The 17,584-nt window shown below is 45.7% G+C and overlaps 1 protein-coding gene across 2 annotated transcripts in view; it reads left to right on the forward strand.

Moving 5' to 3' along the window:
- ADAM12 (ADAM metallopeptidase domain 12) overlaps positions 1 to 17,584 on the forward strand; it is a 361,770-nt gene that overhangs the window by 263,076 nt on the left and 81,110 nt on the right. For both annotated transcript variants that reach the window (XM_083149520.1, XM_083149521.1), the window contains one exon: positions 9,560 to 9,737. In XM_083149520.1, coding sequence (XP_083005646.1) covers positions 9,560 to 9,737 — 178 coding nt within the window. The remainder of the gene's footprint in view (positions 1 to 9,559; positions 9,738 to 17,584) is intronic.

Below are 17,584 nucleotides of genomic sequence, written 5' to 3' on the forward strand. Positions count from 1 at the left end.
TAATGCTTATCTTCGGAAGAGATATTACGTCTTTGAAAATAATCTCCGGAGTATAATTATTTGCCTCGTTTCCCGTAGAGCTTACAGTCTAAATTCTCTTCCACACAAACACTCCCACACACACGAACGGAAATACACATTTTCAGTACTGATCATGGCTTGCAACTTTATCATCACAGGCTCTGAATATAATACGTATACATTTATATATACATATTACAGGTTGAGTATCCCGTATCCAAAATGCTTGGGACCAGGAGAATTTTGGATAACGGATTATTCCGTATTTCGGAATATTTTAATATTTCAATGATGTATTTTGAAGTATCTTGCATTTATGCTGTATAAACACATAATATACACACAAATATATTTTATTACCACATAAAATACACACAAACATATTTTAATTGTTCAAAAAAGAAGGTTTCAAAACGTGAAACAAAATGTGTGTACTATCTCAGCACTGAATTTGAATGCCAAGCAATCATTGTCTTGCACATATATAGTGATAGTTATATATCATGTCCCCAGTGATGCTGTTACATATGTCCCCAGTGAGTTTTTAGCAAAAAAAAATTTTTTTTTCACTTTCTGGAATGTCCGTATTTCGGAATAATTCGGATAACGGATATTCGGATACGGGATACTCGACCTGTATACATAACTTAAGTCCAGGCACCCAGTATAAAGCACATTGCTGTCATTTATTTAAGAAAAAAAAAAAGTCTTGAACACATGGAGCCATAAGTGTTTTTTTGGGGGGGGGTTTGCGACTCCAATTTCATTGCGTGGCCGTCTCTGCAGAAATCCCTGTCGCTGTGGCATTACCGTATCTTCTCAGCACTGCTTCCTAAGAAGAGATGGTTCTTTAACTATTTAATTAAGACCATCAGTTATTTATAGCGCACACATATTCCGCAGCGCTCTGCAGAGAATATCTGAACAGTCCCCACGCCAGTGGAGCTTACAATGTAGGGCTCTGATTCATTAAGCTGCCAACTTCACAGCTTACCAAGCACCTGAGATGCCGCCCCGCTGAATAACCCACCACCGCCGCCGAATCCCCTTGAGAAAAAAAAATGTGTAGGGATGTGTAATGAGACCTGTAGGATGGCGAATCGTTTTCAAGATTGGCTTACTGAGTTTCAAAGTCCTTCACGGCCAGGGCCCAAGCCACTGGTAGCAGCTTCTGATACCTTACTGCCTCACACAATTTCTGCCATCTGTAAATGAAGGACTATTGACAGGACCTAGAATCTCACATAATGTACCTGGGGGTTAAGCTTCTATCCATGCGGTTCCGACTCTATGGGACTCACTTTCCCGCACAGTTCGAGAGGCCCTCACTCTAGAATTCTTTCAAAACCAGACTCAAGACTTTCCTGTTTACTCATCATTTCCTTAATGTCTCTATATTATCGCCATGTATTTTATAAAAAGCTTTTCTTCACTTCATTGTTTTTTAGTGTATTAACCCCTTGGGTGTTTCCGGGCTCAGCTGCACTGCCGCAGTAGGCTGTTTCCTGGCATACCACTTTGCATTAGGTGCACGCCAGTGGTGCCTCCAGCGGAGCACCACTGGCGCACTACCTTTAGGGGTCCCCCCGTCACCTCCCCTTCTGTCGCCACCCCCCACCCCCTCCGCTCCGGCATACGCCAGAGCTCCCCTGGTCGGCGCGGCTCAGGGGGGACTCGGGAGAGTTCAGGCACCCAAGTCCTCTTGAGCCGCCGTGGAACATCCCCGAGCCTGCCACCTGTGTGATGACTGACATGCGGTAGGGGGAAGCGGCAGCAGGGGTGCTCCGGCCTACTCTGCCGGAGCGGAGGTGAGGGGGGGGGGGAGTGGAGGTAAGGTGGGGCGGCGGCTTCCTACTATCGGTGTGAGTTTTGCTGGAGCAGGACAAACCTGCCCTAGTAGGTTTGTCCTGCCCCAGCAAAACCCACCACTCAAGGGGTTAATGTAATTTTATCTGTCAAGCACCTTGAACCCTATTGGAGAAAAAGCACTATATAAATATTATAATTATTATTATTGAACCGTTTTGTAAATGTAGATTAAATCTGATGTTCAAATGATGTCAGCGAAGGACCGACGGGTTTGTGCATATTGCAAGACCGCCTGTAATGTTTTTTAATATGTATACTCTCTATAATGTATTATGCCTCTATAAGCGCGCCCGTTAAGTATATACACATTGCCGCAGGGGTGCTTTTTACTAATTCACTTAGAATAAAGTGCTGTGTTTTGTTTATGCTTTCACCATGTGTCGTTTATTAACGCCCCATGTACAAGCCCCATCTGTGTTTTCGGAGACCTCATTTTCCAAGCAGTTTTTTTTTTTTGCAGACTTGTAAACTTGTCTGTTACTATGTCGTTTTGTTTGGATGTATTTGTGTCTTGCTATACAGTACGTGTGTGTTCTTTCCTTAAATTTCCCTCACTGTGCTGGCACCTGTTAAGTGGATTGATGTGACAACGGAGAGTTTGTTATGCAATGAATCCTTTATAGTCTCCTATGAAAGCCGTGAACTAACGCATTTTGCGGAGGAAATTACAGACACTGCCTGGAAAATCCAGGACAAACAAAATAGGAAGCAGCTTGAAGTTGCTTTATTTATTAAAATGAGGACAGCGGTGTACTCCGTTTTCGGTCTCTGTTCTGGCATTGAGCCGCGTCATTATTCCAACAATCTACCGTCATTTGTTAACGCACACATAAAACAAAAAAGGAAAAAAAATGCAAGGCGAGAAGAGATTTAATGAAAAGTGTTAATCACAAAATAATTGCATGGCTCGAAATGATATCATTTATTTTCACTATTGTTTTCTGCCCGCTCTGCAGTTTTTATTACCTTCCCATTGTATAGCTATAAGACGAATGTTACAGAAACGTCGGTCTATTACGTGGCGGATGCCAGTTCCGGTGACGGACAGCCAGGTGCCTGCAGCACTCCGTGATATCGCAGGAGTGCTGCCTCTGGTAGGCCTACATACATCTTACATTGGATCAATAGTTGAGGCTGAAGGAAAGACGCAATTGGATAACTATAATATTATTTTATTCTGAGCAGTGGGAGTAACGAGTTGAAGGTCACCCCAGTAATACTTAAAATCACCTAATTAAATGTTACCTAGAGATCTTTTAAGATAAGAATGTGTCGCTGAGATTACTGGCGATTAGGGGGAAGAGATCGCCCCGCGGTGCCGACAGATAGCAAGTTAATCAGGATATGGCTAAAATGATTCCATGGAGGATGCACTTTTGTCAAGGGGAACGTTTAGGTTCCTTGATGGCCTCAACTGCAGCTTGCAGTTACATTTTGGGCACCAGTTTCCAAAATGAATTTCCTGGCATTGGAAAAAAAATGCAGAAGGGCATCTCAGTTACAAAGGGGCAGAAGGAACAATAGACTCTTATAGCTAAAAAAAACTTATGGACCATCCTAACCTCAACTGTCTTCAATGTTGGCATCTATATTCAGATTCAGCCTGGACACAGTACCTCAACTGACTATGCTGTTGCTATCTATGTTTGACTGCTGAACACACAGAGCCCTATGGTCAGATTGCTAGATCGTATCTCCAAGCAGTGGTGGACCATAGCAGTAACCGGTCCTGGGCTACTCTCAAACCCACATGTAATGTCAGGAAGAGGAGACCAGAAACCTATGAGCAGGACATGGTGGGTGGCTTCCCAAACTGGAGGCTTCTGTTCCAACCCAAATACAGGTGTCACCAAAGCAATGACTCACTCTGTTGTGCCCTGGGAAGACTAGGTGCCTTGTGTCACCTCCTCAAATGCCCATTACTTCCTGGATTAACTGCTCCCCTCCACTCTATCAATACCTGGCCCCAGCTGATCAAGTGGAGATGTTCTACATACTGTGGGATAATTACTAAGATGGGAGTTCTGTTTCACATGGGATGTTGCTATGGGTATTCAATCAGAATCGTCTTATTTATTTAGCACCTTCTAGGAGATCATAGATTCTGATTGGTTGTCCATAGCAACATCTCAATTATGGAGATTTCTTTTGTACCATTTATAATGACGAGGTCTACAGTAAGTAAACTTGGAAGTGCTGTAAATATAACATTCTGACTATAATGAAGCACGATTAGCAAGTACAGACCATACAAGCGAATACATATAATAATTATATGCACTTTATCAACATAAAAAATGTTGACAATAATTATGTAGACTCAATGTCAACAGTTGTATTGAAATTGTTGAAATGTCAACATGAAACATGTCTACATCTGACATTAAGGTTAGGCTGTGGGGAGGGATTAGGGTTAGACTGTGGGGGGTATTAAGTTTAGGCTGTTAGAAGGGGTTAGGCTGTGGGGAGGGATTAGGGTTAGGTAGTGGGGTGGGATTAGGGTTAGACTGTGGGGGGTATTAAGGTTAGGCTGTGGGAAGGGGTAAGGCTGTGAGGAGGGATTAGGGTTTGGCAGTGGGGAGGGATTAGGGTTAGACTGTGGGGAGATATTAAGGTTAGGCTGTTAGAAGGGGTTAGGCTGTGAGGGAGGGATTAGAGTTACACTGTGGGGAGGTATTGAGGTTAGGCTGTGGGAAGGAGTTAGGCTGTGAGGAGGGATTAGGGTTAGGCATTGGGGAAGTATTAAAGTTAGGTTGTGGGAAGGGGTTATGGTTAGACTGTGGGGAGGTATTAAGGTTAGGCTGTGGGAAGGGGTTAGGCTGTGAGGAGGGATTAGGGTTAGGCATTGGGGAAGTATTAAAGTTAGGTTGTGGGAAGGGGTTAGGGTTAGACTGTGGGGAGGTATTAAGGTTAGGCTGTGGGAAGGGGTTAGGCTGTGAGGAGGGATTAGGGTTAGGCATTGGGGAAGTATTAAAGTTAGGTTGTGGGAAGGGGTTAGGGTTAGACTGTGGGGAGGTATTAAGGTTAGGCTGTGGGAAGGGGTTAGGCTGTAAGGAGGGATTACGGTTAGGCATTGGGGAGGTATTAAAGTTAGGCTGTGGGAAGGGGTTAGGCTGTGGGGAGGGATTAGGGTTGGGTTGTGGGGAGGGATTAGGGTTGGGCACTAGAGGGAGGGTGATGTTTGGACCACAGTTTAGGCCTAAGGGCTAGGAACAGCGGTAGTGAATAAGTTGACACAGCTGCAGCACCGGAGCTGCTACCAGATAAGTGAAGCTGCTGCACCCCCGGGATACACAGTTTTGTCAACATGATGAATGTCACCATTATATGTCAAGAAAAATATGGCTCACTAGTTTGCACAGGCCAATGCTGTAATAACATGCGAGGAAGAGCAATTTGAGGTCCAAGTGGTTTCAGGTTCATTGGTGAATCAGGACATCAATGTGACCACATCCATCCAGCATTGGATAGTCTCATAGCAGATCAAAAGGAGGTACCCTCCAGGAAGCCTTATTCCCCCAATAGCAATCATTGTGCCCTGAGGTTTTATTTTCCTTAGTAAAGGAAGTCAAGTCCAATGACTAAAAACTCACTGAACCAAGAGGCCTTTCTAGATCTGAGAATAAATCTGATGTGCCCAAGAAAACCCTAAGGTGCCTATTTATCATTCTTTATCTTGCAAAGTGTCCCTTTAAAATACTTGGAAAGTGATAAAAGTCTATTCCAGAGAAGAATAAGTGATAGATTACTCTGCCAGGAGTGAATGTGGCTTTCCTACTGTGCCAAGAGCCCGGAGCTGGTTCTTTAAATGCAGAGGAACCCTGCACATTTTTCCCCTGTGATTTTAGAACCAGGGCTGTTTTTCTTTCTACCGTTGCGCAAAGAAGGATGCATAGATCTCCTATGTGCATGCGTCTGTAAAACTCGCCTATCAAAAGCAGGTGTATTCTTGACAAATGTTTGTTTTAGAACCCGCACTCTATAATATTGGAAAACATCTGGATGTGAGTTTGGCCATTGCGAGTTTAGGGAACGTGGGAAACATGCGGCCTGTTGCACCCTATTCTGTCCTCTGGAGCCTTCTAAGGATTTTCTGCTGGACAACATCAGCATGGTGCACAAAACAGAATGGTTATAGTAACTCCACATCGCTGGTTTTCTTCCTATGATACGAGGAAAGGTCATGATGATTGGTAGCTAGCATGACCTGCAATACAACAAACAAGAACGATGCAAGTTTGTCATACAAAGGTGTCATTATGGGGCTGATTCAGAAGTGGACGCTAATGGCCGATTCTGTCTTCTCTGATCCACTAAGCTGGTTCTCGGGGCTATTGAAGCTGCATCCAGGGATCTAGTCAATTGCTCCCCTTGCCCAGAAAATGGGTTGAAACCATCAGCGGCTCCTACCTGGGAGTAGGAGGGGGTCTGCCACTGGTTGCGCCGGTCCGGTCTGCACCGTTCCTCACCCCTGCTGCTCTCCGCCACCGGGTCTCTGCCGGACCTCGCTGCTAAAGTTTCATAAGGTCTTCCGTTCTATACAGTTGTCAGGCGTGGTGGGGCCCGGTGCATGCACATTAATATCGGTGGTACTGTGTATGCGCAAAAGCCTGGCTTCTAGGGGCTGCATCGGCTGCAGCCCCTACAAGCTGGCTGGGGCTGCACAGTAAGGCTGGGAGTGGATTCCTACAGGAAGCCAGCTCTCTGCCCACCAAAACCCAGACTGGCAGTCCCGGAGGGAGGGAACACCTCCCAATGGGACTGCCTGTCATGCGGTTGACAATAGGAAGCCACTGCCAGTCATTAGCTTCACTAATGCTGAGGAGGTGGTGGATGTTACCTGGGGAGCCCATATGTAAAAACCGCCACTGGTTGACACGCTCCTGTTTTCTGGAACGCTCCCATGTTGACCCGGATTTTGGGGCTGACCTCGCAGGACCTGATCCGCATGGATGCGCAAACTTTGGAGATTTACGTAAGTGTCGAATTTTAGTCACATCTCTGAATCAGGCCCAATGTACCCAACAGAATGAGTGCACTTGAACTTCGTGAGAAAAGGGATTTTCATTTGTTACAATAGTAGAGTATAAGAGGTACATCTTGTATAAACTTATTCTCCTATTGAAGCTCTTAATTTCTCTTTAGAGCGTTGAGATAAGCATTTCACATCCAGCATGATTCATTGCTCCTGGCAGAAGCAGGATTTGTTGTGGTGTGGGTGTTTTAGCAAATAAATTGCTAAGAACAATACACATCTTTCATATCTACGTTTATCATGCAGAATGCGTATAATAGAGGTGTGGGAAGGAGAACTTTTTTTTTCGTTTTATTCAGCGGGGATATAACTTGCAACAAATAAAGTTTGCAGGAAGAAAAAAAACACATGAAGTTCGGAAACAAAACGGGTTCATAAAATAGAAATCAACTCAGAATAAAAACCCCTGCAGCCATACAGTATAATATAAAGGCTGACACTGCTCCTTATCTCTACGGGGGGGATTTAAGTGTTGCTAGCTCCGTCGGCCACTAGATGGCACCTAATGGAGCAATTCGAGCGTTGCTCTGTTCCCACACAGCCGCCGGGTAGACCTTATTTAGGTTGACATTCATTGGGTTGACCACTGAAGGTTGACAGTGCTTCGGTCAACCCCTTAAATGGGTCGACATCGACTAAGGTCGATGTAGTCGGAAGGTCGACACAAGCATTATGTCGACAATGGGAACGTCGACAGTCAAAAGATCAACATGATTTTTTTGACATTTTTTGGCCTGAATGTCGAAATTGTCGACATGTACACCGCGTCCCCTCCCATCGCTGCGCTCGGCAAACTGTTTTATTCGCCCACCTCATCCTAGTGGATGATAGGGCATGAAATACCGCCTGGCGGCACGTCGGCTCAAAAAAATTGTGAAAAACTCATGTCAACCTTTTGACTGTCTACCTAATGCTTGTGTCAACCTTCCAACCCTGTAGACCTTAGCCATGTAAACCAGTTTCAGGTGTCGACCTAACTTCTGTTGACTTCCAGTGGTTGACCCAATTCATGCCGACCTAAATAGGGTGGATTTAGGGGCAGATTTATTAAGCTTGGAGAAGAGATAAACTGGAGATAAAGTGGAGAAAAGGTAAAAGGAGATAAAGCACCAGCCAATCAGCTGTGTTTGAAAAAGACAGTTGGGAGTTGATTGGCTGGTGCTTTATATCCTTTTACCTTTTCTTTGCTTTATCTCCAGTTTATCTCTTCTCCAAGCTTAATAAATCTGCCCCTTAGTGACCGTATTCCACTGCCGGCGCTGGTATTACTGTTACGTTGTGTCATTTTGCTTGGCTGGTAACTAGTTCTGCTACTGTATAAATAAGTATTGGTTTCCTTTTGTGGGCAAATAGTGTATGTTTATAATAACAAATGTCTACTGAATGACATGTGCGCCGTGGGGGACACTGGGAGGGCTCTGATTGGATCCCTCCCTGGGAAGAATGTGAAAATAATTTATGCTGCTTGCAAAGAGCAGAGGGTTTCTGGGCAACCTGAAACCCCCCATCCAGTTGCTTATGCAAAACAAAAATCATGAAATAAAATCTTTTTATTGTTAGAGGTCTGATAAAACAGCTTATTAATACTGTATAAACCGTGGAATAGATCTGCTATTGTTAACTGTTTCCTTTATGTAGCTGAATAAAATTAGTAGTAGTAGTATTATAATGTTGTGTATGATTCAGTGTTGATATTAGTACTTTTATTTAATCTATAGATACTAGGGGTGAAATGTAATAGGATGAGAGAAGAAGAAAGTGAGAGATTTGGTAAGAAATCTCCAGATTTTTTTTTAAGCGGCAATCATTTACACTGCAAAACCAGTTTGGTTTGCAGTGTAAATGATTGCCGCTTTAAAAAAAAAATAGATTTCTTATCAAATCTCTCACTTTCTGATTCTCTCATCCGATTACATTTCACCCCTAGGTTTCAGCATCTTAAACACCTTAGTTCCGACCCCCCTATTCCCCTACCCCATGTAATATATATATATATATATATATATATATATATATATATATATGTCTCTTTATTGTTCTATGTAGACAGTATTTTCTTTATCTCGATGATTCTTTCATTGTGTAATGTGACAGTTGAGGTCAGGACAATAGTGCAGCAGTACAGCAAAGAACGTGGAATCTGCATTCAGTTACTGTGGCATCGCTGCCCTGCACCCTAATTGCAGGTGACTCTAGTACGAGCTCATTAACGGTTTGCCTCTGACTTGTCATAGCGGTGAGTTATTGCCTCACTGCGGAGCCGTAATGAATATATGGTCCACTGTCTTAGGGGAGAAGATGAAGCCTGCGTGTAGCTTGCCAGCTGGTCTGCATCCAGACATAATACAATCATGCTAGAGACACACTTTGGCACTGTAAGAGCCAAATAATTGTGCTTGTGAAAGGAATAAAGTATTAGCCACATATGTCTCTACAAGGAGAATGCCTGCATAGCAGACCAAGTGCCCCTTCCTCTGGCATCCTGGCATGCACCAAAATACACTGTCGGATCATTCTGTGTCATCTGCATGCTGGGTGCTGGGTGACGCCGGCTCTGCAATAGGGAGGTATTAGGCCTTATTTGTATGCAATAAGAGACTGATTTAGCATTGCTTGTCCTCTGCTCCCCTGCAGATACCCGTTCCCCACAGTGTTCAGCAGCTGCAGCAAGAAAGACTTGGACACGAGCCTGGAGAAGGGAGTAGGCATGTGTCTCTATAACATGCCTGAAGTCACAGAATCATTTGGAGAACATAAGTGTGGAAATGGATACGTAGAAGAAGGAGAACAGTGTGATTGCGGAGAACCAGAAGTAAGGAATTAGTGCGCTGTTTATGATGCAGGTTATAATACTTGGGGGCCTGTTCAGCAATGTGAGGTCCATCAAACATGTGGGAAACAGTCGTTTATCAGAACAGACCATTCAGAGTGCTACAACGAAAGAGATAATGTGCATAAGGGTGATTGTGGATAGCGGTGGGTATGCCGGGTGATTATAGATGGTTATGGGTAATGTGGCTATGGATGGTTAAGTTGAGTGGATATGGGTGGTTATGGATAATGTGGCTATGGATGGTTAAGCGGGGTGGTTATGCATAATGTAGATATGGGTGGTTATGGATAATGTAGATATGGATGGTTAAGTTGGGTGGATATAGGTGGTTATGGGTAATGTGGCTATGAATGGTTGAGTTGGGTGGATATAGGTGGTTATGGATAATGTGGCTATGGATGGTTAAGTTGGGTGGATATGGGTGGTTATGAGTAATATGGATATGGATGCTTAAGCTGGGTGGATATGGGTGGTTATGGATAATGTGGATAAGGGTGGATAAGGTGGGTGCATATGGGTGGTTAAGCTGGGAGAATATGGGTGTTTAAGGATAATGTAGATATGGGTGGTTATGCTGGGTGTATATGGGTGGTTCTGGTTAATGTAAATATGGGTAGATAAGCTGGTTGATGTGGATATGGGTGGTTATGGATAATATAGATATGGGTGGATAAACTGGTTGGTGTGGATATGGGTGGTTATGGATCATGTGGATAAGGGTGGTTATGTATAATGTAGATATTGGTGGATAAGCCGTTGGTGTGGATATGGGTGGTTACCACGTAAGACAGTGACACCTCCTCATCCACAAAGAGGAGCAATGTTTAATCTGTGCTGATAGGGGTGGGGCATGGTGGATCCAGACTTTTCATCGACAAGCATTGGGTCAACAGCCAAGAGGTTGACCGCTTTTGATCAAACATGTATTAGGTCGACATGGACAACCCAAGCTTATGGTCTACATGAGTTTTTGTGAATTTTTTTTCGTGTTTTGAACTTTTTCATACTTTTACCATCCACGCGGAATGGTAAAGTGTGCCGATGGCAGCTCTAGCCATAAACTACAGCGAGATATCCATTTATATGTGGCCATCAAGTTTTAGTAATGAATAAACCCCTTGTTGTGTAGCCCAAAATGCATAACATGGACATATTCCCCATACTTTGCATATACTCTGTCCTCACAGAGTATCTGCCAATATTAACATTTTAAATCAGCTATCTCCATAATGTCTTCTAATGATACCAGAAACCATTGACTGAAAGAAGATATCCAGCCTGTTTCTGCATTATGGTGGCGATTCTGGGTTTTGCTCATGTGCAAACCCCAACAGCGAACAGCTTTGGTGAGTTACACATTCGCCGGGCCATTAGCTGCACTGGGGCGAACCGGGCTGGACTCAGGACTGGACCAGGGGAATTCCCGGGCAGGCCGATGCCTGCTGGGGGTGGGTGGTTGACGTCACAGGACATCAGCCACCCGCCCCGTCTTGACACTGACAGCCACTGACTTTTATTTAGGAAGACCGGAGAAATCATTTAATGGCCGATGACAATCAAATGATTTTTCTTCTATAGGCTGCATGCAAGGGAATGTGTTCTCGTACACAACCCCTTGCATGGTACTGAGGGGATTCAGTGGTGGGGGGCGGGCATTTGCTGGGCACCAAAAATGGGCGTGGTCAGGGTGTGGTCAAGGGCGGGCCATATGACACGAGGGGGAGTGGCTACATGATGACATTGTACACAGTCCCCACTCCCCCAGTACATACAGCCCCCACTCCCCATTATACACAGTCCCCACTCCCCCCCAGTTGTACATGCAGCCCCCATTCCTATTATATACAGCCCCCAGTAGTACATACAGCCCCCACACCCCCAGCACACACAGCCCCCACTCCATTATACACAGTCCCCACTCCTATTATACACAGCCCCCAATCCCCCCAGTAGTAAATACAGCCCCCATTCCTATTATGCGCAGCCCCCAATCCTCCAGAGCACTGACCCGGCAGTATGGTCGGGCAGAGACAATTCACCACAGGCAGAGACATGGAGCAGGAGGAGCAGGCTGGCCTGATGCATAGCCCTGTGTCAGTGTCTGTGTGGTGGGCGTGGTCAGCTTCATTGAAGCCCCAGCTGCTGGCTCTCTCTGCTTGCTGACTGCTCTGATGTGACAGCAGGAAGTGCAGCTCGGCCACCGGTACCCGTAACCCCATGGTGGCCGGCTGTGAATTCTGCTCTCCATGCCCGACCCCGCCACTTACCGGATGCGCGCATGCGCAGAAATCGCTTCCGGGTTTATTTGTTATGGCAGTACGGAGTACCGGCACAATATATTTTAGCGGTACGCCGTACCACCCCTTGCACCATTGGTCATACTGTACCTTCCAATCTATAAAGTGACATATAAAGTGTAACATAAAATAAGCCACGCCCCACTTGTCTAAAGCCTCCCGGTCTATCAGCACAGAGAAGCCAATATTTGGCTTATACTCTACCCATGTATGTGGTCTGTGGGTCAGTAAGTATGTATCATTATCACACTTGGTAAGGAACACCGCTTAATCACTCCTATGTTCATAACGAAATTGCCTGTCTTCCATTCATCATTGATAACCCCTTCGCATCAGTATGGTCCGTCTTCGGAAAACTTTGTTAGACGAATCTTTGTCTTGACCTTGACTATATTTATACATAGTGATTAGATCACCTCTTATGCGCCTGTTTTGAATACGTTACATTTATATTCTACCCTTTGATGATTTCTCTACCCATATACATCCTTTTCCCCCAAGACCTGGTGCTCTCATCTCATGTATCAGACTGTTATGTGGAAGAGTATCAAATGCTTTTGCAAAAAAACAAATATTCCACATCAATTACACTACTAAGATCAAGGGTAAGACTTCATGAAAACCAGCGCACAGTATGTTGTCAAATAATGATTTAATATATATTTCAAAATCCACAATTGGGAAGGTATCAAACAAAGAAAGGTGTATAGCAATAATGTCTCATGATACATACAGCCTGATTATAGGATGACGTTGCCCGATGGTGCAGTTCAAGTATTATAGATTGTAAGCTCCACTGGGGCAGGGACTGACGTGTATGGCCAAATAATCTCTGTAAAGCGCTGTGAAATAGTGAGCGCTTTATAAATAACTGGTAATAGATCAAATGTAAAGGGGTCTGGTGGTAGAGATGATGTCACATATGGTGCACATGGAGGGATCTTACGGATTAAAATGATATGTAAAGGGTCTTCCAGCACATAAAGGATGTGTGGAGGTGACTGGGCACATACGGTACATGTGGAGCATTCTTGCTTACATTTCAGATTTCCTCTTTGGGATAAGCCCTGAGAGGAGACCTAAATGACAGGGGAGGAGCAGATGTCACTAAGCTCCACCCCCATTCCACAAAACAAAGCGGTTTTGAGTCTGCAAAGAGGGGTCAGGGCTAAATTGATGCAAAATGCCATGATTTGTGTCATTTTAGCCCCACCCCCTCCCCGGATAGCCGCAAAAGTCAGCATTTGTCGTTGCGTGGAAGATTGGTACGTGGCACAGTGGAGAATGCAGAAGACTTGCAAACCATCCTGTCCTGGGGGGCCAGGAGGGGGGCCCAATTTTATAATAATAATTTTGTTTATATAGCTCTTTCTCCAATAGCACTCAAGGGGCCAGATGCAATAAGCGTCAAAAGTGATAAAATGGAGAGTGATAAACAGCCAGCCAATTAGCTCCTGTTTGACATTTTTCTAACACAGTCTGTGACATGTCAGGTAGGAGCTGATTGGCTGGGCATTTATCACTGTCCATTTTATCACTTTTGAAGCTCAGTGCATCTGGCAGAAGGCGCTTAACAGATAGAATAAATGTAAAACAGTACAGGAACAATGAAGTACATTCATAAGATATACTAAAGGGAATTACAGAAATGCTTGAGTAAACAGGAAAGTCTTGTTTCTGTGTTTGAAGGATTCTAGAGTGGGGGCCTTTTGAACTGTGCGGGGAAGTGAGTCCCACAGAGTCGGAGCCACATGTATAATCTGATCGGATTCTATGGGCCACATCCCATCTTTAAGAGAACTCCCATTTTAGTAAATGTACTGTACCCCTTATTACAAAATGCAAAAAAGTTTTTTTTTTTTTTTTTTATATAAATCGAACATTCCGCCCTAAATTGACACCTCCTAAGCTTAGTGCTTGTAATTTCCAGACATCTTCCAAGGTTTTTCTTGCCCTGCTCCGATGAACAGAATCATTGGAATACTGGTTAAAATATCAATTTCAATTATCTTCTCAGAGGGTTAGCAACATGAGAAAGGTAATTTGTGACGAGGGTCCCCGGGGGCTGTGTGAGTGTAGTGTATTCTTACTGTATATGGACAATGGCTCTGTGCAGCTTAACTCTCTTGGTCTGCAACATCAAATTTGGGTCAATTTGACATGTACGTGCAACTCTTCGGGCGGCAGCAGCTGGTGTGTACTATAAATTGCTTATATTATGTAGTTGAAGCCTTGAACCATAACTCCTCAGTGTAAGCCTTTAATCCTATATACGCTGGTTTGCAGTGGCCGGGAACACGCAGAAGAGTTCTTAATTTAAAAAGATTCTAATGTGCATCAACAATCAAAACTCCTGTCATTAAGTTGTAATTGGAACTATTCCCTTGGATATCAGACAAGCTGGATGTAGTGTTTAAACAGTTTAAATAGAACTAATGTACAGCGAATAGGAAATCATTTCTATTTACCCACAATTCCTTTGTGTTTTTAAGTCTATGATCTCTATTATTTCTTGTGAATGCTGATATCGCTGTTCCTGTAATGTCAGTGATTTAATTCATACCTGCCAGTCACACCAGAGTACGGATTAAGGGTCACATGGGCCCTTATTCTGATCGGTGCGGCCGAAACCGAATATGCGGCCACGACCGTGCGTGCGAAACCCCGCCTTCCATACGGATCACCAACTCCGTCCGTACGCGGTAAGAAGCTGGCCGAACGGACCGCACGTGTATTTTTCATGGAATACGCCTCCTCTATCTCAGGGAACCTCCCCCATCATTCGATGGTCGCAGACCATCGAATGCAGGACCGAGTGGTCCACCAGCTCCCGCAACCTCAGACCACACGGACATTTTTCCGTGCAAAAGCAGGGATCTGGGCGGGCAGCTGACATCCGGCGATGTCATATGTCCGCCCCCTACACGTGCGCCACGGCCGCATTACCATACGTACGCCCAGCGTTTGCATGGGAACGCCCATGAAACGCGGGGCGTATGCATATGGTAATGAGCCCAAATAGCCATTCACGCCCCTCTCCACCCCTTGTTCGGAGTGTTCACATTTCATGTGGGATTTGGCCAAAAGCCCCGCTGGCACATGCGCAGAGATGCCTCTGCACATGCGCAGACACAAAACATCGGCGGCACGAACGCACGCGGATATTACCGCACCAACCAGAATAAGGGCCATGGTCTGGGTATGGAAATGATCATTTTGAGGTCTATTGTGAGAAGCGGAGGAGGAGGTGGTATCAGTGGTTTACCCATGTGGGTGTGACCAATGCTATGTGGGTGCGACTACTGTGTGAGTGTCAAGGCCCAGCAACTGCTGGCGGCGGCTGCGGCTACTAACGGCTCCGCCGCCATTGTTCCTGGTGTTCAGCGGGGGTCCGACCGATGGGGCACAGGGGGGCGACGGTTGGGAGAAGCAGGTCCCCAGGCTCTGGTGGTCTCAGCAGCAGCGGCTCCAGTGACTGAACTCCAATTCTGAACCTGTCGCTCTCATTATTCTCATCTACCAAGTTGGTTCTTTGAGTTTTCCCTGCTACCCTCAGTTCCGTTCTCCCCGAAGCCAGTTAGGCCATTTAAAGTCTAGTTATTTCCTACGCCAAGTCGGCCCTTTGTGTTCCCGTTACAAGACCCGAAATTAATCGCAAAGTCAGCTATTTCAGTTCTCCGTTACACTTCCTCAAATCCCCGTGTCTCGACCTACCTCCAGTCTCAGGCAGTCTCTGGCCACCAGTGAGTGCTTCTGGCAAGGGTCCGCAAAGTCCAAACTCCCTTGCGGGGGTCCCTGGTGAAGACCGCCGGGCAGTTAGACTCCGTGCCCTTGCCAAAGAGTTCAGTCAAAACTCACGGTCGGAGTGTATGTGCATAGGTCTTACATTCTACCTGCTAAACTTCAAGTGCCCCCAGTGCAGCCCGTTCCGGGACTTCAGCTTGAGACAGATCCTCGAACACCGTCCGCTGTGACAGTGTGTGTGTGTGTGGCCAGCTACGTGTGGGAGTGACCAGTGTTGTGTGGGTGTGGTCAGTGCCCATGTGGGTGTGACCATTGTGTATGTTGCCAGTGACATGTGGGTGTGACTAGTGCTGTGTGGGTGTAGCCAGTGCCTATATGGGTGTGACCACTGTGTGTATGTTGCCAGTGACATGTGGGTGTGACCAGTGCTGTGTGGGTGTAGCCAATGCCTATATGGGTGTGACCACTGTGTGTATGTTGCCAATGACATGTGGGTGTGACCAGTGCTGTGTGGGTGTGGCCAGTGCCCACGTGTACACCTTTACACTCCCTAAACATGTAAAAGTATAAAAATATAATCATTTTGTGAGGAAAAGAGAAATACAGTTTTAGACCACATGGATGACTGTATCGCCAACTGGTGGATGGTCAGCATCAGGCTGCCATGATATGGGGAGGCCTGAAGCTGTAGTCCCATCTGCCCCATTGTTAATCTGGCCCTGATTCCACCATATAATGCAGGGTAACCTGGGAACACAGGTGGGTCGATGCCTGCATGCGTCTGTCCTCACATGACATCAGTGCCCGCCCCCTTTTCGTCATCTCCGTCGTTAGTAAAAGTCAGTTGAGACTGTGAGAGGATGGGTTCTTGTTCAGGGGGGTAAATTAATCCCCGCCTCTGACATCACAAGACCATGCAGTGAGTGAAACCAGGGCCGGTGCATGGCACCGGAGCGCCCCAGGTGAGTCGGGGTGGGGGAGCCCTGGTGCCGTGGGGGGGGGTGGGGGGAGGTTGGTACCTGTGTAAAAAAACTTCCGTCCCCGGCGTCCCTGCTGAGTGCTGGTGCGTGCAGGGGTGTCCGTGCCCGGCGGGGTCCCTACAGTGAATAGAAAATAACTAGCGCTTCCCGCGCCGCCACGCACATAGCGCTAGTTATTTTCTATTCACTGTAGGGACCCCGCCGGGCGCGACAAGCTTATACACAATAACAGCGCCGCAGGCTCCCCCGGCAGCACGGACACCCCTGCACGCACTCAGCAGGGACGCCGGGGACGGAAGTTTTTTTTACAAAGGTACCACAGTGCTGGGGGTGAGGGGCGAACTGCCGCCCTCCAGCTGCCGGCGCCCTAGGCAAATGCCTAGAGCTGCCTAGTGGTGGCGCCGGCCCTGAGTGAAACAGATGCATGCCCAAGATTCAGGAGCCTCCCAGGCTCTGTTGGTATTGTTCTATTGTTTGTGGTTAGTTCTATTTAAACCAAGTATGAATTCACTACGTAGTAAATCTGGAGTTAAGTGACATAACAAGACAGACTGTGAACGGCAATATGCAATATACAGCCTGTGCTGATTACATTATATTTCCTCTGCCGGTGCCTACTACTCTATGCTGTGTTGGTGAGTTACTAGCAATCACTACACTTGTATGTAAATGATAAAAATGTATTTCATTTATAGCGATCGTGCAATAAAGACCCATCATTTACATGCACAGGATCATCGCTCTTCTCTAAAGCATCAGTGTTTTCGGGAAATTACTCCTATAGCCAATTGGGTGAATTTGGATG

This window comes from Crinia signifera, chromosome 6, assembly GCF_055691185.1.
Source record: "Crinia signifera chromosome 6, ASM5569118v1, whole genome shotgun sequence".
Taxonomy (NCBI): Eukaryota; Metazoa; Chordata; class Amphibia; order Anura; family Myobatrachidae; genus Crinia; species Crinia signifera.